Below are 27,978 nucleotides of genomic sequence, written 5' to 3'. Positions count from 1 at the left end.
AACTCCGCTAGCCCTGTTGTCTTCAGGTAATTCAAACCTAGTTGTCCAGCTACAGAGGTACTCTTGTTTATGGAAGACTTATGAAAATAGGACTTCTTGCAAATTCCTCCATGGATGATTTATTTATTTTATTTTTTTGGAGGCTTGTTGGACAATCCACACCAGGGGTGTGTGAAAAGAGCTACTTTTTAATCAATTCAGCGGTTGAGATTTTGAAGGAGATTCATGGCAGTTTTTCTGATTTGAGGAGTGACCAATCAGCAAGCAGGATTCATTAGAAAGGCCAATAAAAATACTTCAAATGCAAGCTGAACGGCTATTCTTTTGGAGTGTGTCAATGTTAAGAGTGGCTTCGGGTCATCAGGCTTGGGTGAGGTACATTGTCTTGTAAGTTACTCATCTGTTAGGGCACGGTAGATTTGTGAGAATGGTTCCAGGAGCAGTGCTTTGTACTCTGTGTGGGATGTGGGAAGTCTGGGAGACCTCAGTCTCCCAGATAAAGGCATCTGCACTAGGTGTGCCAAGTTGCAGCTCCTGAGAGAACGTATTCAGGAACTGGAGCTGCAGCTCGATGACCTTTACTCATATGAGAGAATGAGGAGGTGATATGCAGGGGCTACAGGAAGGTAGTTACCCCTAGGTTGCATAGGACAGGCATGCAATCTGTCAGGAGAAGGAGGGGAAATGCACAGCTAGTTCCGAGTACACCTGTAGCTCTTCCCCTCAGTAATAAGTGTACAACTTTAGATATTATTGAGCGGACGACCTACCAGAAGGGAGCCTTAGTGAGCAGGTCTCTAGCTCTGAGTCTGGTGCTGTGGCTCAAAATAGCAGAGAGGTGAAAAGGACTTCAGTGTTGAAAGGAGATTCCTTAGTCGGAGGTACAGAGGTGAGGTTTTGTGAGTGCGATAGAGACATCCAGATGGTATGTTGCCTCCCTAGTGCCAGGATCACAGATGTCTTGGATCGGGTCCATGGCATTCTCAAGGGGGAGGGTGAGCAGCCAGAAGTCTTGGTACATATTGGCACCAATGACATGGGTAGAGAAGGTGAGGAGGTCCTGAAGAGAGATTTTAGGGAGCTAGGTAGAAAACTGAGAAACAGAACCTCCAGGGTAGTAATCTCTGGATTGCTGCCTATGCTACATGCCAGTGAGAGTAAGAATAGAATGATATGGCAGATGAATGCATGGTTGAGGAACTGGTGCATTGGGCAAGGTTTCAGATTTATGGATCATTGGGATCTCTTCTGGGGAAGGTGTGACCTGTACAAAAGGGACTGGTTACACCTGAACCCTAGGGGGCTCAATATCTTTGCGGGCAGGTTGGCTAGAGTTGTTCGGGTGGGTTTAAACTAATTTAGCAGGGGGATGCGAACCAGAGTGATAGTGTTGAAGATGAAGTAGTTGGTTTACAAACAAAGGCAATGTGTAGTAAGACTCCATGTAAGGAGGGGCTGATGATAGAGCAAAATTGCAGTCAACAGGATGAGTTGCAATGTAAAAGGAGGACAAAATCAAAAAGGGCCAGGTGTTATACTTGAATGTTCACAGTATACGGAATTGTCGAACTGCCTCTTTACCAGAGGACTTTCGGTTCAGACCCAGGGAATAATTGTTAAACACAGTTTGCTTAAAAGTACTTGCTGTTTTAGTAAGCTTGCATCGCTCACTTGAGCTACAGAGTCCCTGCTCACAGAACCTGAGAAAATCTGCAACCCAATTGAGCCCCGAATACTGTCTGGAGCTGCTGATGTACATTTGTTAGCACATAGGAGGGTAGACAGAGAAGCTTTCTCATGCAACAAACACTTCTTTGTTCATACATTATTCTCAAAGCATGACTTTTCAAGCTGCCCATAAGTCAGTTAAGTTCTAGCCCTTTTAATTCTGCATACAATTCCTCATTCCCTCCTTTTGTCATTCCATGACAGCTAGGATTATCAGTGGTGGGGTTATGGTACATCTTAATTTTCATATTCGTGTAAGAAGGGTGGATAGTAACTCTTGGGATAAGTCGAACGACTTTCTGTTTCATTGAAGTCTCTATCTTCATCATTTGCACTTCGGTCTCTCTGGGGTTCCCTTCCTTCTCAGGGGACTCTTTGTATAAATATCCCTGTGGGTGTAGGGCCAAAGCACCCACTGACAAGGGGCCAGAAGCATTGCAAAAGTGCAATCAGTACGAGTACTCTTGCGATGGTGATGGCATAATGTAGCAGAATGCTGCTCCATCCTGCAAAGATGCCACTGAAGGGCCAAATTCCCCTTTTGAGCTAAAGCCATGTAGGTCAGCCCCAATTTTCCAGATTTTATTTGCCTCCATTTGAATGGGAACGTAGAGAGAGGTAATGTTCTCTGATTCATCTGGGATGTAGGTGCGGCATTCTTGTCCTATAATGGCACATGCACCTGCTTTTTCAGCCAGAACAAAATCAAGGACCATTCGGTTCTGTAAAACAGTCTGTTGTAGTGCCATCATTTCAGTGGTGATGGCCCTCACCTGATCCTGAATGCCATCCATTGCCTTAGCTGTATTATTGACCATCCCCTCCAAAACTGTGGCCAGGTTGATGATTTCCCTTGAATTGCAGGCCCACCCGTAGAAGGGGAAAGCTATCATCCAGAAGCACTCTGGTTGTGAGATTCCTCGTTTTTTGCTGTGGGAAGGAAGGGTGCTGGTCCAGGGTTTTCAGCATTCACATGTGGGGTATAAGGTAAGCCAGGAAGCAGCATCCCATCCAATTTCTGCTCTCTTGTTGGGTGTCGCATTGGCTAGCTGTCTCTCCTGGGGGCTACAAATAGGCCCTTGTCCCGCAAACCCATTGAGTTCCGTTCAGGGGTGCAGTGGTTCAGCTGTTGTATAAATGGCACAAGTGCTATTGCCCAGAAAGTAAGTCTCCTTACCTTTGGAATTATAGTAGCAGATAGTATTTGCTGGTTGGTCGGATTTGACAATGGTGGAGAACCATGATGTCTGACCTCCCCATCAGATCAGATGGCTTTTTTTCTGGGAGCGGTGGGTGGGGGGGGAAAACGAATGTACCAACCATCAAAGCAGTGGCACCCACGGTCTCCAGTCGTATCACTGGTGCAGTTTTGGGCCTCACTAGTCTGAGTGTCATTAGAAAAGGCTCAGACTGACCGTAGTTCACTGCTGTTCAGTGGAATGGCTATTAGGGGAACCCCTATCTTCCCATGGGGGGGGAATTGCTGCACACACCCAACAGGCAGATGAGTTAGTTTTCCTAGCATAACTATAGCAAAGCGACAGGAAGGTGTTTGGCTTGGTTACTGCAATACAAGTGCTTAAGATTACAAGTATAGACAGAAATAGCTTAGTCATGAATGCACACATCTGACTTGTCCTAGATATGTCCATTTCGGAAGTCCTTGTAGTTTGACTGCTGTCAGAGTGGTCAGTAACACTTGGCAGCGTCCTTTCCAGTGAGGCTCAATCTTCTTTCTAAGATGGTTCTTTACAAGAGCAAAGTCTCCTGGGTGAACTCTGTGTTCATTTTCCAGTTCCTCTCCTTCCTGGTGGGCTTCCTTCACCTGCGAATGCAAGATCTGGAGAGATTTGTTTAGTGCCAGGATATACCCTGTAATTTCATTGGACATTTGAACCATCTTAGGTAATTTTGGGGTCGGCAGGGCAGCCTTCCAGTGGGTTCTTAACGGTCTGCCATATACTATTTCGACTGCCAACAGACCATGTTTGGTCTGATAATGAGTTCTCATCTGGAACAAGACTATTGGTAGCACTTTGAGCCAATTTTGTCCGTTTCCTTGTCCGAGTTTAACCAATTTGTTTTCTGGCGTCCCATTAGCCCTTTCAGTCAGGCTGGCAGCCTGCGGTCTGTGGGAGCAATGGAATGTCTGTTTAATACCCAGAGCCTGGCATAGTTGGGTATTAATCTCGCCCAGAAAATGAGGGCTGTTGTCAGATACAACTTGCTCCAGTACCCTGAATTTGGAAATGATTTCTTTCAACAAAATATGCACCACGGTATTGACTTTGTTATCTGTGGTCGGATATGCTTCAATCCATCTGCTAAAAACGTCAAGAATTAGAGGACAATACTTGTAACAGTGTGCGCACGGTAATTCGATAAAATTGAGCTGTAGTTGGCAGAAAGGGTATCTTGGCAATGGAGTATATCCCTTTGGGGTGCCTTTTCCTGGATTATGTTCTTGGCAAATCAGATATCGTCTAGCAATGTTCTCTGTTACTTTCTTCAGGTCCGGGTTCCACCATGATTCCAAACATTGCCTTACCATTCCCTCCTTGCCAAGGTGAGTATTGGCATGCACAAAATCTACAATATAGCCCAGTATAGTTTCAGGTACGCAGACCTGACGGGCAGGAGTAAGCCAGAGGTCCTTGGTCGGTGAGTAAAAACATCCAGCCAATTCCCAGGTGGCTTTCTGTTTTTCAGAGGCATCCCTCTGTAAAACATGCACATCCTCAATTCCAGGCATACCCTTTGATTCAGAAACGGGGGATTCAGTTTTTCCCCAGTGATTCATCATTTGGGGAACAATCAGTGCAATCAGGGAACAAGTAAGGTCAGCTTGTTTCACCGCTGAGTCATCTCTGTTATTTCCACAGTCAATCTTTGTCGTATCTTTAGTGTGTGCAGAGTGTTTAATGATGGCCAATTGTGAAGGAAGAGAAATGGCGGACAAAAGGTTGTCGACATAAATTTTATTAGTGATGGGCATACCAGAGGAGGTGACGTAACCCCTAGCTTTCCAATGTTGGCTGACATGAGCGACTCCAAAGGCAATTCTAGAGTCTATAAAATATTGGCTGATTTCCCAGTGGCTAGGATGCATGCTCTAATGAGTGCAAAGTGTTCAGCTTGCTGCGCCGAGGAGAAAGAAAGGAAGCGGACTCCACGGTTTCTATGTTGGAAACAACAGCATAGCCTGTACGGCACTGGCTTTGGTTGTCTATAAAGGAGCACCCATCTACATAGAAGACTAAGTTCGGGTTAGTGAGGGGGAACATCAGTCATGTCAGGTCAGACTTCTTGTCAGTTAGTGATTTATTGTTGCACAATCATGGGGCAGTGAATCTAGGTGCTCAGGTGGGCATTCTAAAACAAGTGGCTGGGTTCGCAGCAGAACAGGGGAAAATTGGAGAAAGGGGTTCTGTAGGAGAAGGACCTCCTATTTATCGTGGCGGAAATTAACAAGGCCCAGGAATTTGTGCATCTGAGTCAGCGTAGTGTATTAACAATGGGGTTAATTAGCACAGGTCAAGGGCTGAATCTGGTACCTTCTGGTCTATTAAGACCTGTAGTACATTGGTGCCACACTTGATAACAAATCCTTTTAAAAACAAATAGTTTTTTTTTTCTGACAATTTTTAACACACTAGATTTTTTAAAAAAATGTATAATGTAGTCCTTATATTTGTTCAGAATTGGACAAAATCAAAAATCAGCCTTTCCTCACTAGGAAAGAAAACCATTATTAAAATATAGAAGATTGCATATAATTCCTGTGAATAAGGTAGATGAATTTCTCACACAGTCAGATATTGGCATGTATAAAGTTGTAGGCATCACTAATTCATGGCTGAAAGAAGACTGTAGCTGGGAGTCTAATGTCCAGGGATACACATTGTATCGAAAGGATAGGCAGGAAAGCAGAGTGGGGTGGCATTGCTCTGTTGGTTAAAAAATGAAATCAAATCATTAGAAAGAGGTGACATAGGGTCAGAAAGTGTTGAATCATTGTGGACAGAGCTAAGAATCTGCAAGGGTAAAAAGATCTTGATGGGCGTTGTATACAGACCCCCACTCCTCCCCAAACAGTACTTAAAGACGTGTTCTACAAATTACAATGGGAGAGAGAAAATGCATGCCAGAAGGGCAATGCTACAATGGTCATGGGGGATTTCAGTATGTAGGTGATTGGGAAATTGGGTTGCTGCTGGATTCTAAGAGAGGAATTTCTAGAATACCTATGAGATGGCTTCTTAGAGCAGCTCATGGTTGGGCCTACCAGAGGATCAGCTCTTCTGGATTGGGTGCTGTGAAGTGATTCGGAATTGATTAGAGAGCTTAAGATAAAAGAACCCTTGGAGGAAAGTGATCATAATATGATAGAACTCACCCTGATTTTTGAGGAGAAGCTAAAACCAGATGTATCAGTATTACAGTGGAGTAAAAGGAATTACAGAGGCATGAGAGAGGAGTTGGCCAGAATTGACTGGGAAAAAACACTGGAAGGGGTGATAGGAGAGCAGCAATGGCTGGAACTTCCGGAAGCAATTTGGAAGACACCAATTTATACATCGTAAGGAGGAAGAAGTATTCTAAAGACAAAATGACACAACTGTGGCTAACAAGAGAAGTCAAAGCCAACATAAAAGTCGAAGAGAGGGCATATAATAGAGCAAAAATTAGTGGGAAGTTAGAGGATTGGGATGCTTTCAAGTACTAACAGAAGGCAACTAAAAAAGGTTATTAAGAAGGTAAAGATGGAATAAGAGGTAAGCTAGCCAATAATATTAAAGAGGATACTAAGAGTTTCTTCAGTTACATAAAGTGCAAAAGAGAGGCGAGAGTGGATATTAGACCACTGGAAAACAATACTGGAGAGGTAGTAATGGGGGACAAGGAAATACCGGATGAACTGAGTAATTATTTTGTGTCAGTCTTCACTGTGGAAGACACTAGCAGTATGGTGGAAGTTCCAGGTGTCAGGGATCATGAAGTGTGTGAAGTTGCTGTTACTAGGGAAGAGGTTCTTGGGAAACTGAATTGTCTGAAGGTAGATAAGTCACCTGGACCAGATCGTGTACACCACAGGTTTCTGAACGAAGTGGCTGAAGAGATTGTGGAGGCATTAGGAATGATCTTTCAAGAATCACTAGACTTTGGAATGATTCCAGAAGACTGGAAAGTTGCAAATGTTACTCAATTATTCAAGTAGGGAGAGTGGCAGAAGAAAGAAAACCTTATGCCATTTAGTCTGACCTCAATGGTTGGGAAGATGTTGGAATCGGTTGTTAAGGATGTGATTTTTGGGTTACTTGGAGGCATGTGATAAAAAAGGCTGTAGTCAGCATGGTTTCCTCAAGGGGAGATCTTGTCTGACAAACCTGTTGGAATTCTGTGAAGAAATATCAAGCAGGATCGACAAAGGAGAATCGGTTAATGTTGTGTACTTGGATTTCAAAGGGTCTTTGACAAGGTGCCGCATATGAGGCTGCTTAACAAGCTACCAGCCCATGTATTAAAGGGAAGATTCTAGCTAGCATGGTTAAAGCAGCGGCTGAATGCCAGGAGACAAAGAGTGGGAATAAAGAGAGCTTTTTCTGGTTGGCTGCTGGTGAATAGTGGTGTTCCACAAGGGTCTATGTTGAGACTGCTTCTTCTTACATTATTGTTAATGATTTGGATGATGGAGTTGATGGCTTTGTTGCAAAGGTGGAAGACGATAGCAAGATAGGTCGAGGGGCAGGTAGTTTTGAGGAAGTAGGGAGGCTACAGAAGAACTTGGCCAGATTAGGAGAATGGGCAAAGAAGTATCAGACGGAGTACAGTGTTGGGAAGTGTATGGTTGCGCACTTTGGTAGAAGAAATTGAAGGGTTGTCTATTCTCTAAATGGAGAGAAAGTATAAAAAGCTGAGGTGCAATGGAATTTGGGAGTCTTTGTGCAGGATTCTCTCAAGGTTAATTTGAAGGTTGAGTCTGCAGTGAAGAAGGCAAATGCAATGTTTGGATTCATTTCAAGGGGGCTAGAATATAAAAGCAAGGATGTAATGTTAAACCTTTATAAAGTACTGGTGAAGCCTCAGTTGGAGTGTTTGTGACCAGTTTTGGCCCCTTATCTTAGAAAGAATGTATTGGAACTGGAGAGGGTTCAAAGGAGGTTCACAAAAATATGAAAGAGCATTTGATGGCTCTGGTCCTGTATTCACTGGAACTCAGAAGAATGGAGGATGACCTCATTGAAACTTATTGAATGGTGAAAGGCCTTGATAGAGTGGATGTGGAGAGGAGTCCAAGACCAGAGGACACTGTCTCAGAATAGAGGGGCATCCCTTTTAGAACAGAGGTGAGGGATTTCTTTAGCCAGAGAGTGGTGAATCTGTGGAATTCATTGCCACGGGCAGCTGTGGTGTCAAGTCTTTATGTATATTTAAGGCAGACGTTGATAGGTTCTTGATTTCTTTCAGGGCTTGAAGGGATACAGGGAGAAGGCAGGAGATTGGGGCTGAGAGGAAAAATGAATCAGCCATGATGAAATGGTGGAGCAGGCTCGATGGGCCAAATGGCCTAATTCTGCTCCTATATCTTATGGTTTTACAATGTCAAAATATTTTAATTAACGAAAGGATAAAGTACATGTTCCATTAGTTTAGTTATGAATGGAGTTACTTGATCAGACAGACATTTGTTGAAGTGGAAGGAATCATGGGAAGGCTAGGTAGAGCAGTACGGGGATTTGTTCATTTCCAATTTGGGGGGAAAATCAGTTTACACACATTTCTCAGAAACCAAACCCTTGCATGTACTGATATTCATTCAGCATCATAACCAGATCTGCATTCTGATATACAGTAGAATTTTGACAGTTCCATTATTTGAGGGAATGGACAAGCAGGAAAAACAATGCTGCAATGTTTTGCATGCAACACTGCAAGCATTGCATGTCATACATGATGGTTGTTATTATAAGTGTACAAATGTAAACCCACTTTCCTTTCTCACTACTGCATCCCTAGTCAAAGCTGCAAGCTAACTGCCTGTTACATAGCATTTTGCAATATCTCCATGTAATAAATTGTGGATTACGTTGCCCTTGGTCATATGATATAGACAGATAGGGCAGGGAGGCTCACTTCTGCAATCCATTGCATTACAACACCTACGACAACTGGTTAAAAAGCTAACTTTTTATTTTTAAATGTTTTTCTTGGTAGCTTAATTTAAATGCCAACTTAAACATGGCTAAAATGATGATGTTGCTAAACATATGCAAAACTTCCTTTTAACTAATTTGTTCATTTTTCATAGTTGGTAGGGAGAATTGCCTCTAATGATCTTTTCTCCTCTGGCTCTCAAGGTATCTCCTTTTCTAGTGGCTTTTGTAATGTGTGTCAGAAAAGGAGCTCTAATCACTTACATTTAGGGTAGGGGTTAGAGTAAATGTGACCACTTATAGCAATTCTGGCTCCTCAGTCCAAGGTGTTTTGCCTACTCCTCGTTCTCCCACCCATGGGCTTTCCACTCCAGCTTTTACCTTCACCCCTTTTTACTTTCTCCTTCCCACTTAATTTGCCTATATCTTTTTCAGTCTGTATTTTGTCGTGGTCCTATCTTTCTCTACCCGCAGAGCATTTTTTGATTTGCTTTTTTCCTCATACTGTCCAAGAGTTTAGGGCAGCACGGTCGTGCATAATGCTTTACAGTACCAGTAACCCGGGTTCAAATCCTAGCACCTTCTGTCATGAGTTTGTACATTTTCCCCATGACTGCATGGGTTTCCTCTGGGCGATCTGATTTCCTCCCAAAGTTCAAAGACGTACCAGCTGGTAGGTTATTTGGTCATTGTAAATTGCCCTATGATTAGGCTAGGGTTAAATTAGCAGTTGCTGCATGGTGCGACTCAAAGAGCTAGTAGGACTTATTCCATACTATATCTCAATAAATCAAAAAATAAATAATTTCATTATATTCTATCAGTACATCTGCTACAGATGCACCTTAGAAAGCTGCATTAACAGTGTTCATTGTTATCAGAAATTTCAGCTTTTGAGAGGTCGGAAAGAGAAATTAAACAATGAAAGTGTTGCAGGAAAATAATATATATAATCTGATGAAACGCTGTGGTTATGCTATTGAAATTACAAAATGGCTTCTGTTATTAATGTAGGATTTTTAATATAAAATGGGCAAACGTCCAATAATAGGTTAAGATATGGGAAGCAGAAAATACATACAAAGTTTTTAATAAAGTTCATTTTGGGGGTTCTAGAACATCTATAGATGATAATCGCATGATATAATATGTACCTTATAACCTGCTCGATAATGCAAATATCTAAGCAGACAAACATGTAGCAGCAACTCCATGCATAAAAGCATGTTAGACATGGTTAAGATGTTCAGTTGTTGTTCAGATCAAACATCAGAATGGGAAGAAATGTGATCTAAGTGATTGTGACCATGGAATAATTGTCTGTGCCAGACAGGGTGGTTTGAGTATCTCAGAAACTGCTGATTTCCTGGAATTTTCACATATAGCAGTCCAGAATTCACACAGAATGGTGTGAGAAACAGTCAAAAAAGCCTCGTGAACAGCAGTTTTATGAATTAAAACACCTTGTTAATAAGAGAGGACATAGAATGGCCAGACTGGTTCCAGTTGACAAGAAGGCAACAGTAACTCAAACACGAGGAATTCTGTACATGCTGGAAATTCAAGCAACACACATCAAAGTTGCTGGTGAATGCAGCAGGCCAGGCAGCATCTCTAGGAAGAGGTACAGTCAACGTTTCGGGCCGAGACCCTAATGCGAAGGGTCTTGGCCTGAAACGTCAACTGTACCTCTTCCTAGAGATGCTGCCTGGCCTGCTGCGTTCACTAGCAACTTTGATGTGTGTAACAGTAACTAAAATATGCATTACAACAGTGATATGCAGAAGGGCATCTCTGAATGCACAGCACGTTGAACTTTTAAGTGGATGGGCTATAGCAGCAGAAGACCAGTAATGAGGTCACTGAGTGTGAATATTCAGTCACGTTTGCTATTACTGATATAGTTATGAAAAACTCATTTCTTTCATCAGCCTTTTTAAGTTTGGGGATATTTTGTTTGTTGCTTAAATAATAAGTAATTATTCCACGTAAGTTAGGAAGGTAGTTTCTTTGATCCTCAGTGATTCCAGCTGCAGTGGAGATCCTGTGGCAGTCTGAATACTTTTGGCTTGTTGAATACAGAATATGTTGGAGTTTTTGCTGTTCTTGATTGCAATCAAATGCCATAATGAAAATGAATTGAGGAAGTCAATTGGGCTTTGTTGTCCCCATGTCATTGTATTCGGTCACTTCATTTATCTGACACTAATGTATCTTTAGAAAGTTCCATAGATTTCGTTCATTGTCATCAGAAATTTCAACTGCAGCCAAATGGCCTACCAACACATGACTGTGGCTACACCATCATTGATGGACTTCGTGAAAAGCTGACACTTAGCAAGGTGTCAAATTTACAGAAGGTGGAACAGGAAGTTGACTTAAGGAGATATGGAGTCATGATAGGGTAAAGGGGATGCAGCTGCAAAATACTATACTATATACTCCATGCAAAATGTGTTTCCGTTTAAATTTAATTCATGCAAAATCTCAACCTGAATAATAGGATTATTGTAATTGCATCGTGTTCATTAGCTAAGGAGGGGAAGGATTGATCTACTGTCAGGTGACACTTTGGGAACTATGTAAGTTAACACCTAGTTCTGGACAGATTGTTTTAAATTCCTGACTCGATCGGTTACCTAATGCTGACTGTCAGAGTAGTGGTCTGATGTTGTGGGATTGGCATGCAATTAAGGTATTTACCTTGTATGTTAGGAAAATGGAATAGGTGCGTAGAGTTGAGCTGGACCCTCTACTTGGAGCTAAACTATTGGAGGGATATGCAATCTAATGAGTGTGAGTAATGTTTGAGACAAATTGAAATCCTGTTAGAAAGAACTGCAGTCTTTCAAATTGAAACTTAATAGAAGGGATTTTTTTCTGTCCTGCTTTGTATAAAGTTTCTGTTATATTATTTCTGGTTTTGCACCCCATTATATATGATAAGGCCAAGTTCAAGATAATTGCTTTTCACCTTTTATGCAATCGTACAATTTCTCCATCGTGGTTAACAATATTATACTTTCTGCTCTTGTTCCTTCATTGAACCACCACATTCAGTGGATCGCTTTGTACCATTTCTGACAGCTCCAGTGTGAGGCAAACATCAGAATCAGGTTTATTATCACTGACATGTGACATGAAATTTGTTAACTTAGCAGCAACAGTTCAATGCAATACATAACATAGAAGAGAAAAAAATAAAAATAATAATAAGTAAATCAATTACAGTATATGTATCTTGAATAGATTAAAATGTGCAAAAACAGAAATACTGTATATTAAAAAAAACTGAGGTAGTGTCCAACGCTTCAATGTCCATTTAGGGATAGGATGGCAGAGGGGAAGAAGCTGTTCCTGAATCGCTGAGTGTGTGCCTTCAGGCTTTTGTATCTCCTACCTGATGGTAACAGTGAGAAAAGGGCATGTCCTGGGTACTGGAGGTCCTTAATAATGCGTGCTGCCTTTCTGAAACACTGCTCCCTAAAGATGTCCTGGGTACTTTGCAGGCTAGTGCCCAAGATGGAGCTGACTAGATTTACAACCTCCTGCAGCTTCTTTCGGTCCTATGCAGTAGCCCCTCCATTCCAGACAGTGATGCAGCCTGTCAGAGTGCTCTCCACGGTACAACTATAGAAGTTTTTGAGTGTACCTATTGATGTGCCAAATCTCTTCAAACTCCTAATAAGCTATAGCCGCTGTCTTGCCTCCTTTATGACTACATCAATATGTTGGGACCAGGTTAGATCCTCAGAGATCTTGACACCCAGGAACTTGAAGCTACTCACTCTGTCCACTTCTGATCCCTCTATGAGGATTGGTATGTGCTCCTTAGTCTTGCTTCTTCAGCCTCCAAAATATTGCCTCTTCAACTTCCAAAAGGACCATCCCTTCCATAGCATCTGGTCCACTCTTTAATCATCCCTATATCCTTCCCCTGTTTTTCCTTTCTCAATGTCTAGAACCCAAATTGCTTTCCAGGTAAATCAGTTCAGTTTATTTCCTGGGGCAGAGCATCCAAATAACAGACAGGCATTAGTTTGTACCTAACTTTGTTTCTGGTTTGATAGCAGGTAGATTGTAGAATCAAGTAGTGGACCTATTGCTGAGACCCTGATCTACCAGCTGCATTGTCTTTTACCAGATTGAGGCTCCCCTCTGGTGGGGGGAGACCTTGGAATATGTGAGACCCCAGGAAGGAACTGGTCTTTTCTTCAGCCAGAGGCCTTGTGGAATGTGCGTTAGGAAGAGTGTAGCAGTAGATAATCGAGTTCAAAGTTGTTTCACGTGGATGATATTTCTTCACGATTTGTAGTGAAAGGTCATATACTTGAAACCCTTCCACAGATGCCTGGATTATCAATTATTCATTTTGAACTTGGAGTGCTGAAGTTTGTTTTAATTGTTCTCAATTATTCTTGAGTCTCTTAATTTCTAGGCTATTTATGCAGCAGTGTAACTTGCCTCTTGTTATGCCATTTGCTATTCAGGTTGCAGACCCTGTTGAAATGGTGGTACTTTGACATGTCGCTATTGTGCTGAGTCCTTAGTGTTTGCATTGCATTTAAGTAAGATTCCTCCTTTTATCTGTCTCAATACATTTTTTAAACTATCTTCTGTCTTGTCATCTCTGCTTTGAAAACATTGTGAACACTTGACTTAATGAGGTCGCATGAAAACTATGAATATCTTTAGAATAATGGAAATCGAACTTGCCTTTTAGAATGTGATCTGTTGAAGTTTGTACTTTCCAAGTTGCAACAATTCCCCTTGATAACTGCAGCATATTTAGAAAAATAAATCATTTGATACTGTCAGATTGTGCTTAAACTGTTTAAAGCATAAGCTCAAATGTTCTTTGTGTGTTTTTCAGATTGGTTACTTATTAATTGTTCTGAATAAATTTATTCTGCTGAAACTGGAAAATGTCCTTCAATACTAAACTTAAACACAGTGCCTTTTTAGTTGATGATCAATGTATAAAATATAGTCAAATAAAAAAAAATCCTCCATAATTAAATGGTGGAGCAGACTCGATGGGCCAAATAGCCTAATTCTGTTCATATGTCTTATGGCCTTATTAGAAAATGTGAAAACTATTGATTCTTTCTTCAGGAATGATTCTGCTTTCTGGACACAAACTTTCTTCGCTACTCCCTTGTTGGCTCCTTGTTCTATTCCTCCTGTAGTCTTCAGTTAAAACTCTCCATCTGTGGTTTTTTTATCTGCGTAATTAGCCAGAGTCGAAATTGAGTTTATTATCACATGTATGTCATGAAATTTGTTGTTTTGCGGATGCAGTGCAGCACAAGACTAAAGGCTGATTTATACTTGTGTGCTACGCCATATCTATGCTGAACCCTACGCCATAGTCTAACGCTCACCTCTCCCAAAATGTAACTAAATGTCGTGGCGTCGCAGACCGCAACAACTGTAATTGGTCCGCTTGGTAGCATCACATTTCCTCTACGCTGCAATAGCTTCCCATTGGGCGACGGAAGGGAAGGAACTCTGGGCTGCAATGCTTTCCATAAAGCTTTACAGACCTCCGAAATTATGGAGGACCCTGTGTTTGACGCAAGTTTGTAGCTAGGTGCTACGGCCTGTTGACTTCCACCTGAAGCTAAAAGTCGAATGGTGATTGCCAGTCTCTGATTATACTGTGCGTACACGGATTGGAAATAAATGGTTGGAGACAATGATCCAAATTGTCAAACCTACCTGCCGACATTCGAAAATATTTGAAATGCATTTCCTCGTCCATGTCTCTCAGTGGCTGGACGAGCACAGACAATTGACCCTCCTTCAGTTTCAGTCGCCATTGTTTGAAGTTTGAGTTTCTTCGTGTTGAGTTTCAACACGAAGAAACTCAACACAGTGGCATAAAAACCCCACCGCCAGCTAGCGTTTTGGCGGTGAATTGCAGAGCGATGCAGACACACCAATGCACAAGTATAAATGCTCACAACGGTGTAGGCCACTTGTGTAGGCTATGGCGTAAGCTAGTATGTACAAGTTTAAATCAGCCTTAAATTACAAAAGCATGGTGCAAAAGTCAAATAACGAGGTAGTGTGCGTGGGTTTGTGGGCTGTTCTGAAATCTGAGGTGGACAGGAAAAAGCTGTCCCTAAAACAGAGCAACACACACAAAATGCCGGAGGAACTCAACAGGCCAGGCATCATCAATGGAAAAAAGTATAGTCAACATTTCGGGTAGAGACCCTTCAGCAGGACTGGAGGAAAAAAGATGAGGGGTAGAGTTAAGGGGGGGGGTGATACCTAAAACAGAGTGTGGTCCTTTCGGCTCCTGTACCTCCTCCCTGATGGTAGTAACGTGAACAGGGCTTGTCTCAGATGATGAGGGCCTAATAGATGCAATGCCGCTTGAAGTCCTCAGTGGCAGGGAGGTTTGTACCTGACAGAACTGATTGATTACTACCCTGTGCAGCCTCTGTCATTATCCTGGGCATTGGAGCTATGTAGCCGAGTGTGATGCAAGCCAGTCAGAATGTTGTCCATAGTACATCAGTAAAAATTAACTCCCCCTTTGTCTTCCAGCAACCATCTCCTTTTCTCACTTAATCTGTTTACCACCCCCTGTCAAAGCACTTTATATTTTCGCAAACATGAGGAAATCTGCGGATGCTGGAATTTCAAGCAACACACATAAAAGTCGACTGTACCTCTCCCTAGAGATGCTGCCTGGCCTGCTGCATTCACCAGTAACTTTTATGTGTGTCACTTTATATTTTGCTCTCTTTCGCTGGCCTTGTACTACACCTTAAATCCTGATGAAAGATCAACAACTTGAAGTATCTATTGAGTGTTTACAAAATGTGGCGTACAAAATTAATTACTTTGTCCAACAGGAATTTCCAGGTAAAAGGCCTAACCACTTTGTGTGTTTCATTTAGATGAATGACTAATCGGTATTTGTAATTTTTAAGCAAAGTGCAATTCTGATGTTTGTCAGAGGTTCAGGGTGATATCCATGAGTGTTACCATATGGCAATGTGGTTTAAGTTCAACAATACTTGGTCTTTTATTGCATGAAGATTCTTCATTAAGTAATTGTGTTTAACTAGTAAGTAAAGGTAGAAAATGTGCAGCATGTGAAACTGTAGGAAAGCTTGTGGTGAGTTAAGGCTGATTTATACTTGTGCGTACTAGCTTACACCATAGCCTACGCAAGTGGGCTACGCCATTGTGAGCATTTATACTTCTGCGTTGGTGTGTCTGCATCGCTCTGCAATTCACCGCCAAAACGCTAGCTGGCGGTGGGGTTTCTGTGCCACTGTGTTGAGTTCCTTTGTGTTGAAACTCAACACGAAGAAACTCAAACTTCAAACAATAGTGACTGAAACTGAAGGAGGGTGAATTTTCTGTGCTTGTCTGGCCACTGAGAGACATGGACGAGGAAATGCATTTCAAATATTTTCAAATGTTGGCAGGTAAATTTGACGATTTGGTTCATTGTCTCCGACCATTTATTTTGCATCAGTGTACGCACAGTATACTCAGAGACTGGCAATCACCATTTGAGTTTTAGCTTCTGGCTGTAGCAGCTAGCTACAAACTGGCGTCAAACACAGAGTCCTCCATAATTTCAGAGGTCTGTAAAGCTTTATTGAAAGCATTGCAGCCAGAGTTCCTTCCCTGCCCTTCAGTCACCCAATGGGAAGCTATTGCAGTGTAGCAGGAAATGTGATGCTACCAAGCGGACCAATCACAGTTGTTGTGGTCTGCGACGCCGCAATGCGCAGTTACATTTTTGGGGAGGTGCGCATCAGGCTACGGCGTAGGGTATGGTGTAGGGTACATGGCTACGCCGTACCTACGGCGTTGATTTGACACACAAGTATAAATTGGCCTTTCAGGGCACGCCCCCTGGTATGTAGCTCCAATGTGTAGGTTTGAAAGCTTATAGTGAGTCAAGCTTCTAATGGTAGTCACAGGTGACTTGAGTAGCAGTTAGGTTTAAGATATCTTTGAATCAATTGAACTGCATATAATGTATATTTATTCTCTGTATACTGAGTGTAGAGACTGAAAAACTGAAATTTCAAGGAATGCATTTTGTTAAGATATGGGTGATATTTGGGCTTGGAGTCATATTCTCAAATAATTGTACATGATTGTACTTGTTGAGATGACTATCATAATACTATGACCAGTAGAAGAGATGCCTTTTTGGTGAGTTCATTTGGTGACAAGTGACTGATCCCTGATTTCTACTCCCCCATCTAAATTCCTCTCTCTCCCTCTGCATTTTATAAGCTGCTTGTCCAGGAGATTAAATCTATGTGGAGAAGTTTGAAATTTCATTTGTTCTGGTCTTCAACAGCTTGTACAATGAGGACAGAAATTTGCTTCGAATTAAAGAAAGGGAAAGAAGAAACCAAGAAATTCATCTCAACAAGGACCCTTTCCTTGAAAATGCCCCCCTCTTTGGTGAGCCATACAAGGTAAAGTACAGAATCTGACTATTCACTAATTGTGAACTAGTTATAACTCCACTTGAAAACAAACCAGCTGACAGGATTCTGTTTAAATTAGCAAACAATGGTTGACTACATCACAATATTCAAAAGTGTAATTTTAATTGGAAGTTTGAGCAAAGGGGTAGTGATGGTATCTGTAAAGGGTAGGTTTGCCAGGGAAGGGAGAAAGTGGATACAACAATTCTGAGTATTTCTAGTTGTCCTTGTGAGTACTGGAGGAAATAGCAGCTGCTGCACTAGTCCCCTCGAAGTCATAGACAGCGTATTTTCCCCACTCTCTGTTTCACCCCTAGAGGTTAGTCTTGCCGTTGCTTCACTTGGGCAGAAAGGTACTGAATTTGGCCAACTTCATGCAAACCACCAAAGAATGTTTGCTTTTTGGGCTTGAGTAAGTTAAAAATTCAAAATTTATTATAGTATGTAATAGACAACCTTGGGATTCATTTTCTTGCAGGCACCCAAAGGAAAATAAAGAAATAAAATAGAATCTGGAGGAAAAAACACGCAGCAAAGACTAACAAACACGCAGTGTTCATAAATAGGACAAATCGTGCAAATAACAAAAAAAAACAAGTAATATATAGAACATGAGCTGCAGAATCCCCGAAAGCTAGTCCACAGGCTGCGGAGTCAGTTCAGCGCCAAGGACTGCTCTGTTACCAAACTCAGTGGATGTGGTTCTCATTTTGAGGCAAGCTTCATTGTACCTGTCCCTTCCATTAAAATCAGGATGTATAAATAGAACAAGAAGAGTTTTGTGGTTTGAATGTTTGTGAGCTGGAAGGTTTTCTGAATAATTTATGTTGAAAGTTTCTCTGTGGATTTAAAAGTAAACTAAGCATTCAATAGATTTTTATTTCCCCTTGAATGAAGTTATAATATGCTAAGTAAGTATAACTTTTTATTACACATACGCAAGACTAAAGGATATTTTAAATATTTTGGCCAGCTACTGTATAAAATTGTTACTAAATGTATTGCTTCCGCTGTGTGAAGTCGTAACCAACAAATGTTTTCTTTTGAGAACTTTGTTGGATGCATTTTGATTTTTTAAAATACAGTATTTGGCCATTGCAAAACTGTAATTAACACGAAACTTGAATTATTTTTGGTCGTTGATTTTGTATGAAGATGTGAGCCATCAGTAAAGATTCTTCTTGGGATTGGCTTTGTTAATTATTTTATCTGTTTTTGTGCAGACCAATAAAGGGGATGAACTTTCCAGCCGTATTCAAAGTATGCTGGGCAACTACGATGAGATGAAAGATTTAATAAATAATATGTCTCAACAGAATTTCATTGGAATACCCAAAAGGGCAGTCCCTTTGATATCACAAGAAAAATGCTCGCTTGGTCCAAACAGAAGTAATAGTTCAATGCAGCCTTCCTTACACAGTAAAAATCCACGCTCAATGGGACCTCACAGCTCTGCATCATCAACAGTCCACTGTTCTTCTCAAAAAGGCACTGCATTAACAAAACAAAACAGCCAAAGGTCCAAACATAATGTTCAAAATTACAAATCACTTCATAATCGAAGCCAAAATAAGGGCAACTCCTATAATGACAGAGAAACTTCCAATAGCCATCGCAGGAGGGATGATAAGCAGGTGGATGCCGACAATCAAGCTAAGGTCCAGTTATCCCATTTGCAAGACTTTCAGCCATTGTTACAGTTGTCCTCACTTGTACAGCCCTTGTCTCCTCTGACACCACTATCCCCCTTACATTCCAGTGTGTTTACCAATTCCAGATTACAGAGTAGCAATAGCAAAGACTGTTCGCCATCAAAATCTCCGCATGAACTGGGTGTACACTCCAGTGATTCTGACAGTTTGTCTTCTGGTCTGAATGCTCCTGTTACCAACCAACATGCATCTCAAACCTTTCCACCATCTTTGCCATCGAAACCAAGCATGATGCAACAAAAGCCTACAGCATATGTGAGACCCATGGATGGTCAAGACCAAGCCCCCAGTAAATCCCCAGAACTAAAGCCTCCTTCAGAGGATTGCAATGAGGAGTCATTTGGAAACATAGCAGAAGTGAAAGTATGTGCCAGGACAAAGTTATCCAAACTTAAGATTCCTTCTCAGCCAATTGAGGTGGGTGCACAAATACTTCCATTCTAAATATGCTTTTTCTGCAATGATCTTGATAACTGTGGTATCCACCAGCCAGATGACAATTGTGTATTTTGCTTTAAGATTAATGTCGGCATTCAGGGTTATAAGGTAATCTTAAAAATTACAAACAAGAAAAAATCTGCAGCTGCTTGAAATCTGAGCAACACCCACAAAATGCTGGAGGAACTCAGCAGGCCGGGCAGCATCTATGGGGGAAAAAAGTACAGTCGAAGTTTCAGGCTGAAACTCTTCAGCAGGACAATCTTAAAATTTAAATTTAGATAGTTTGAGTTGTTAAATTGCTTGAAACTTGTATTGCTTAGTAGGTGGTCATGATCACTGCTAAAGTTATCTTAATTTGTTAATGCCAATAACTTGAAAACCCAATTTTAAAAAGAAACTGGTCATCTTAATTGATAGCTTAGCACATCCAGTAACCAGGATCTGCAATGTTGTGTCCACTTGCACCAATACCAGAATTTAGTTATCCCATTTTTAAAATTGTTCTAAAAAGAAATGCCAACTTTTGAATAAAACTGTACTGAAAATAACCAGAGTAACTATTAATCTGGTTCTGGTTCTAAAAGAACTTGAATTGCTTTGATATATTTCAGATGGAATATGTAAGAGAAACCTCCACAGATGCTGTTTGACCTCCTGACTACTTCCAACAGATTAATTGCTGAATAATTTATGAATAATTTCCAGACTTGAAATGAAACATTTATGTCTGATGTTAGTTGTGTAATCGGAGTAATTTTTTTGAGACACAGGAGATTCCAGGAACTGTAAACCGGCAGACAATCTGATGGAGGAAATCTGGGCCAAGTAGTACCTGAGGGAGGAAAGAAACTTTCAATGTTTTGGGTTGAAATCCTGCATCAGGGCAAAGACTTTTCACCCAAAACATCAACCATTTCTTTCCTCCCACAGATACTGCTCGACCTCCTGACTTCATTTAGCAGATTGTTTGTTGCTGAATAATTTATGAATAATTTTCTAAATGACAGCAATTTTAGATCTTATTAACATCAACAAAACTCTGACATACTCTGGGTGATTTGGCTACTGGGAGGTCTCATTAACATATTTAAAGGAAGCTAGTCCCTTTTAAAGTAAGCATTTTGTCTTTGAACATTACTTTTTTATATATAAATTTAAAAAATAGAACTTGTGTTCAGAGAACCTTTTAGGGTCTTCATGGTATCCTCAATCACATCACAGCCAATGGAATGAAATACCTTCTTGGTGAATGCAACAACCAATTATGCATGTAACAAAACTCCTCAAACAATAAAATCTAATCATCATTGATTGAAGGATAAATACTGGGCCAGGAGAAGAGGAAAATTTCAGTTATTCCAAACTGTACCACCTTAGTTTAGAGTGTTACCCAATGGATAATACCTTGTTGGAAGTCCAGACTAAATCAGCAGGTGGGATCATGTTCTTGAGTCGTATGTTTGAATATGAAGAATTCTGACACTGAGGTTTCAGAGCCAGTTGAGGTTTGACACAAAATACTGCAGTAGTACACATTTGACATTGGGATAAGGACACATTGTTTGTCTTTGTTATGAACTGTGCTGCATTTGGCTGGGAGTATTTGATGCAGGCACGAGGTGGTCATTTTTAAGATTTTTGTTTTGCTTTCTAGTCATTGAAATACATTAAAATCACTTTTCATTCAGAGCCACTTTATGATGGAGATGTTATTCCATCTGTTTTGGGTTTCTTTGTATTTAGTTATAAATTGTGCTTTAGAGATGTCAGAATGGAGTTTTAATTAAACAATATTATTGCTGTTGATGTAGTAAAAGAGTGCAAGTTCATTGATTATGCAAATGATAACTAATGAATATTACAAATAAAACTCTTCTAGGGCTTCCAGTGCTGGGTACAGGTATTGATTTTTGGATGGAAATGGCAGAGTCTGTCATCAAAACGTCAGTTAAAATTGATTCCTGTACCTGGCTGGAAAAGTTTATTCAAATATTATGTTGCTAGTTTAGGCTGATAAATGGGTCCACAGAGTAACAGGTTGCTGTCTAGGTCTGAAGGTCCGATATTCTCCATGTACACTCACCTGTTTTTTTTTATCTCCTCCTGTTCATCTTTCCTGTTCCTTCCTCTTGCCCAGTTCCCCCCCAGTTAGGGGGACAGATAGGCGATTATGTGGGCATGAAAAAGGAACACAGATGGTACTTTGCCTCCCAGGTGCCAGGGTTCATGATGTTTCTGAACGAGTGCATAATATCCTGAAATAGGAGGGTGAGCAGCCAGAGGTTGTGGTACCTATTGGTACCAGCAACATGGGTAGAAAAAGGGCGGGGGTCCTGAAAGCAGAATACAGGGAGTTAGGAAAGAAGCTGAGAAGCAGGACCTCAAGGGTAGTAATCTTGGGCCTGTGCCATGCGACAGTGAGTATAGTAATAGAAAGAGGTGGCGGAGAAATGTGTGGCTGAAGGATTGGAGCAGGGGGAAAATTCAGATTTCTAGATCATTGGGACCTCTTCAGTGGCAGGTGTAACCTGTACAATAAGGATGGATTGCAATTGAATCCTAGTGGGAGCAATATCCTGGCGGGGAGGTTTGCTAATGCTTTTTGGAGAGGGTTTAAACTAGATTTTCAGGGGGTGGGAGCCAAAGTGAAGAAGCAGAGGATGAGGGAGGTCGGAGCACAAGTAGAGACAGCTTGTAGGGAGTTTGTGAGGAAGGATAGGCAGATGATAGAGCAAAGATGTACTCATCCTGATGATTTGAAATGCATCTGTTTTAATGCAAGGAGTATCATAAACGAGAAGGATGAACTTGGAGCATGGATCAACGACGTTGTGGCCATTACAGAGACTTGGATGTCTCAGGGGCAGGAATGACTTCTGAATGTTTCCAGGCTTTAGATATTTCAAAAAGGACAGGGAGGGAGGCATGAGAGGTGGGGTGTGGCATTGCTAATCAGGGATAATGTCATGGTTGCAGTAAAGGAGGAAGACATGAAGGGATTGTCTACTGAGTCAGTGTGGGTGGAAGTCAGAAGCAGGAAGGGGATAATAGCTCTACTGAGTGTTCTTATAGACCCCCCCCAGTAGTGATAGAGACATCAAGGAGCAGACAGGGAGGCAGATTCTGGAATGGTGCAATAATAATAGGGTTGTTGACGGAGATTCTAACTTTCCTACTATTGACTGGCATCTCCTTCAAGCAAAGGGTTTAGATGGGCTGGAGTTTGTTAGGTGTGTTCAAGAACGTTTCCTGATGCAATATGTAGATAAGCCTCAAGAGGAGAGGCTGTACTTGATCTGGTACAGGTTTCCCCCGCCATCCGAAGGTAGAGCGTTCCTATGAAATGGTTTGTAAGCTGGAATGTCGTAAAGTAAAGAAGCAATTACCATTTATTTATATGGGAAAATTTTGTGAGCGTTCGCACACCCAGAAGTAACCTACCAAATCATGCCAAATAACACATAAAACCTAAATTAACAGTAACATATGGTAAAAGCAGGAATGATATGATAAATACACAGCTTATATAAAGTAGAAATACTTTTCCACAATCATTTCCTGAACTGTTCTCCGTAGCGAAAATCTCACGCAAGCGCCGTCGACAAAAACACGGCGCAAGCGCTTTCCAGTAACCTTTAAGCTGTGAAGCTGCCAAATTGTACCAAATAACACGTAAGAATACACAGCCGATATAAAGTAGAAATAATGTATGTACAGTGTAGTATCACTTACCGGAATTGGGAAAACGCGGAGCACACTGATGATGGTGTGTTAGACTGAGTCGTCGGAGTTTGGGTGGTGCAGTGGCCCCCACCCTGTGGGCAGTGAACCGATACTGATCTGCGAAGCATGCAGCGGTAGCTGGGAGGCACACAGCACATCTTTAAGAAAAAAAGCTGAAATAAACATGCTAATTAATTAGGTGCCACCCGGCACGTAATTGTCGACCCAGATCAGTGCCGATTGCATCGCCTCTGATCTGGGCTGATAGTTGCGTGTCGGGCAGCACCTAATTAATTAGCATGTTTATTTCAGCTTTTTTCTTAAAGATGTGCTGTGTGTCTCCTGGCTACTGCGTTCTCCGCGAATCTGTATCTGCCCGCGGCCTGGGTGTTGGGGTGGTGGGACACTGGGGTGTCATCTTATCGTCTGTTTCCATTAGAGCAGGCAGCTCATCTTCCCCTGTGACTGCCCACCTCGATGTCAAAGGTCAAGGTTTGTCATCTGCAGTGGCTGATGTGGAAGGCTTGCTTGACTGCTGAGCTTCACGTATTTTTCTATCATACAGTTCTTTGTAAGCACTCAAACCATCCTGCAAATATCCCCTAAACCGACGTACCCTTTCAAAATTAAAGTCATACTTTATCATTACTCATTTGGTTTTGATTGTTATCCTTTCCTCTTCCAATTGCATCAGCTCTTCATCTATCAGTTCTTCGTCATGGGATGCCAAAACCTCTTCAACATCATCTTCGTCAGCTTCCACAAGCCAAACTCACTTCATCCTTACTTCGCTCACCACGATGGAAACGCTTAATTATGTCTAGTTTTACGCTGTGTAACACCCTTACGAGCTCTTTCAGGCTTTTCCAATACCATAGAACTCATCTTGCAAACGGCTGCTCACAGGCACGTGTTTAAGCAATGCCGGCGAGAATGCCGTTCCGAATCCGGGGGAGAGCGGCTGCTCGGGGCGTGCGCTGTCTTCTATCGCGCGCTTTTTTTGTAACAGTGAAAACACCTTCCGTTAGCGAAAACAGGGTACTAGTGTAGGTCTTTCGTAACAGTGAGGTTTCGCGAAGCGAATGTTCGAAAAGCGGGGGACACCTGTATTGGGAAGTGAACCTGGTCAGGTGTCAGATCCCTTGGTGGAAGAGTCTTTTGGAGGTAGTGATCACAACTCTTTCTCCTTTACCATAGTGCTGGAGAAGGATAGGAGCAGACAATTTGGGAAAACATTAAATTGGGGTAGGGGGAAATATGATGCTATTAGGCAAGAACTTGGGGGCAGATGTTCTCAGGGAACTGCATGGCAGAAATATGGCAAATATTCAGGGAACATTTGCATGGAGTTCTTCATAGGTATATTACATTGAGGCAGGGAAAGGATAGTAGGGTAAAAGAACCATGCTGTACTAAGGATGTGGAAAATCTAGTTAAGAAGAAAAGAAAAGCTTACAAAAGATTCAAGAAAGTAGGTACTGATAGAGTTCTAGAAAATTACAAGGTTGGCAGGAAGGAGTTTAAGACTGAAATTAGGAGAGCTAGAAGGGGTCATGAGAAGGCCTTGGTGAGCAGGATTAAGGAAAACCCCAAGGCATTCTACAAATATGTGAAGAGCAAGAAGATGAGCCGTGTGAGAATAAGACCAATCAGGTGCAATAGTGGAAACATGTGCATGGAGTCGGAGGAGGAAGCAGAGGTACTTAATGAATATTTTTTTTCTGTATTTACCAGGGAAAAGGACCTTGGCAATTGTGGAGGTGATTTACAGCGGAATGAAAAGCTTGAGCGTATAGACATTAAACAAGAGGATGTGCTAGAGCTTTTGAAAAGCATTAAGTTAGATAAGTTGCCAGGACCGTTTGAGACGGCTACTGTGGGAAGCGAGAGAGGAGATTGCTGAGCCTCTTGCGATGATCTTTGTATCATCAATTAGGGATAGGAGAAGTACCAGAGGATTGGAGGGTTGCAAATGTTGTTCCCCTTTTCAAGAAAGGGAGTAGAGATAATCCAGGAAATTATAGACCAGTGAGTCTTATTTCAGTGGTGGGCAACTTATTGAAGATCCTGAGAGGCAGGATTTATGAGCATTTGGAGAGATATAATCTGATTAGGGATAGTCAGCGTGGCTTTGTCAGGGGCAGATCGTGCTTTACGAGCCCGATCGAATTCTTTGAGGATGTAGCAAAACACATTGAAGGTAGAGCAGTGGATGTAGTGTATGTGGATTTCAGCAAGGCATTTGATAAGTTACCCCATGCAAGATTTCATGAAAAAATAAGGGAGGCATGGGATCCAAGAAGACCTTGCTTTGTGGTTCCAGAATTGGCTTGCCCACAGAAAGCAAAGGGTGGTTGTAGATGGTTAGTATTCTGCATGGTCGGTGACCATAGGACACTCAAAGTTGCTGCACAGGTTGACAGTGTTGTTAGGAAGACTTATAGTGTTCATCAGCTGTGAGATTGAGTTCAAGAGCCGTGAGTAATGTTACAGCTATGTAAGACCTTGGTCTGACCCCACTTGGAGTACTGGGTTCAATTCTGGTCACCTCACTACAGGAAGGATGTGGATACTATTGAGAGAGTGCAGAGGTGATTTACAAGGATGTTGTCGGGTTGGACAGGGTGCCTTATGAGAATAGGTTGAGCGAACTTGGCCTTTTCTCCTTGGAGCAATGGAGAATAAGATGATGAGAAGCCTTGATTGTGTGGATAGCCAGAGCCTTTTTCCTAGAGCTGAAATGGCTAACACAAGGGAGTATAATTTTAAGGTGCTTGGAAGTAGGTACAGAGGGGATGTCAGAGTTAAGTTTTTCCCACAGGGAGTGGTGGGTGCATGGAATGCACTGCTGGCAACGGTGGCGGATGCAATTGGGTCTTGTAAGACAGGGGTCCCCAACCTTTTTTTGCACTGCGGACCGGTTTCATATTGACAATATTCTTGCGGACCAGCCAACTGGGGGGGGGGGGTAGGGTTGCCAACGGACAAGAGTAGCAGTCAAATACGTTGTTTACCATGAGAGACTACAATGACCATGAAACCTTACGCGGGCACTAGTGCGCATGCGTGATTTGCACATGCATGTACGTGCCGATTTTTTTTTTCTATAAATCGTTTTTGGCAATTCTGTACGGGGGTGGGGGTGGTGTTAATCACGACCGGAATATAGGTGATAAGTGGCTAATACACTCAATTTCATTTCTAAAAGGGTTTATCTAACGAATTTAATATTAAACATACAGCACATATTTTCCTCGCATGAATATAGTGATAAGTCAATTATCGGGAAGGACAGGGGCTTGAAGTAAATGTTGAACGAACTTCCAGTAGAAGTGGTAGAGGCAAGTTCGACATTATCATTTAAAGAAAAATTGGATAGGTATATGGACAGGAAAGGAATGGAGGGTTATGGGCTGAGTGCAGGTCGGTGGGACCAGGTGAGAGTAGCATTCGGCATGGAGTAGAAGGGCAGAGATGGCCTGTTTCCGTGCTGTAATTGTTATATGGTTATGTAAGTCAATAGCATCATAACATTTTAAGTAACGTTTGGATATTAAACACACGGCACATATTTTCCCCATATGAACATATAAAATCATTGCAACAGACCAATATCGCTGAATCAGTGGGAGCCCTGGGCTTGTTTTCCTGCAACAACGCGGTGCCATCGAGGGGTGATGGGAGACAGCGATACTCGAAGGAGGTTCCTTATGTCCAGTCTATTCTGCAATTTAGTTTTCGTTGCATTCATTGCAGAGATATGTTGGAAATGGAAGCAACGTTTTCAGTGCTTTCCTGGCTATCTCAGGATATTTAGCCTTGACTTTGATCCAGAATACCGGCAGAGATGTTATGTCAAACATGCTTCTCAGCCCGCCGTCATTTGCAAGCTCAGAGTTGATCTCCTTCCCGCGCTGACATGAATAACGCGTGCATAATGACCTCGCATGTTTAATGGCTCAACAGTGTGTGACAGGGAATGAGGAAAGGTGCAGCTGACTCATATCGCCAAATCATATCGTTTTCTTTCGGCCCGGTAGCGCATGCTTTGCGGCCTGGTACCGGTCCGCAGCCCGGTGGTTGGGGACCGCTGTTGTAAGAGACTCTTAGATGGAGCTTAGAAAAATAGAGGGCTATGCAGTAGGGTAATTCTAGGCAGTTTCTACAGTAGGTTACATGGTTGGCACAGCATTGTGGGCTGAAGAGCCTGCAATGTGCTGTAGATTTCTGTGTCCTACCCATTTTCCCATTCCTATCTGGTTCCACTTGTCATCCGATGAAGGGTCGGTCTCAGGCCGAAACGTCGATTGTTTACTCTTTTCCATAGATGCTGCTTGGCCTGCTGAGTTCCTCCAGCATTTTGGATGTGTTGCACTTATCAGCTTCTATCCCACCTTCTCCCCTATACTGCTATATACCAGTAATTTTTCCTTTTTCCTCCGTACAGATGCAGGACCCAAAATTCGACTTGTATCCTTTGCCTCCACAGATGCTGCTTTACCTGTTGAGCTCTTCCAGCAGGATGTTTGTTATTCCTATCTGGCTTGTTATGTTTTTTTTAGATGAGGAATAGAAATTGTTTGAAGGACTGTCTATGAAATATTTATTAATATTAGTGTAAGTTCTAGTGAAATTGGGAAAATTAGTTACAGCCTACTGTTTGGAAGTACTGGCCATATAAGAAGTTTTGGCAGCTGGAATAAAAGAAGATACCTTTGTATTTCTTTAGTATTCCATCATCTT

At 41.9% G+C, this 27,978-nt stretch overlaps 1 protein-coding gene across 2 annotated transcripts in view; it reads left to right on the top strand.

Moving 5' to 3' along the window:
* Positions 1-27,978, top strand: part of LOC134344162 (AF4/FMR2 family member 1-like) — a 160,460-nt gene that overhangs the window by 46,185 nt on the left and 86,297 nt on the right. For both annotated transcript variants that reach the window (XM_063043501.1, XM_063043500.1), the window contains exons 2-3: positions 17,227-17,347; positions 18,583-19,488. In XM_063043501.1, coding sequence (XP_062899571.1) covers positions 18,622-19,488 — 867 coding nt within the window. In that variant the 5' untranslated portion in view covers positions 17,227-17,347; positions 18,583-18,621. The remainder of the gene's footprint in view (positions 1-17,226; positions 17,348-18,582; positions 19,489-27,978) is intronic.

Source organism: Mobula hypostoma, chromosome 3 (genome assembly GCF_963921235.1).
Source record: "Mobula hypostoma chromosome 3, sMobHyp1.1, whole genome shotgun sequence".
NCBI lineage: Eukaryota > Metazoa > Chordata > Chondrichthyes > Myliobatiformes > Myliobatidae > Mobula > Mobula hypostoma.
Note: the sequence above shows the minus strand (reverse complement) of the source record. Positions and strands in the feature narration are given on the sequence as shown.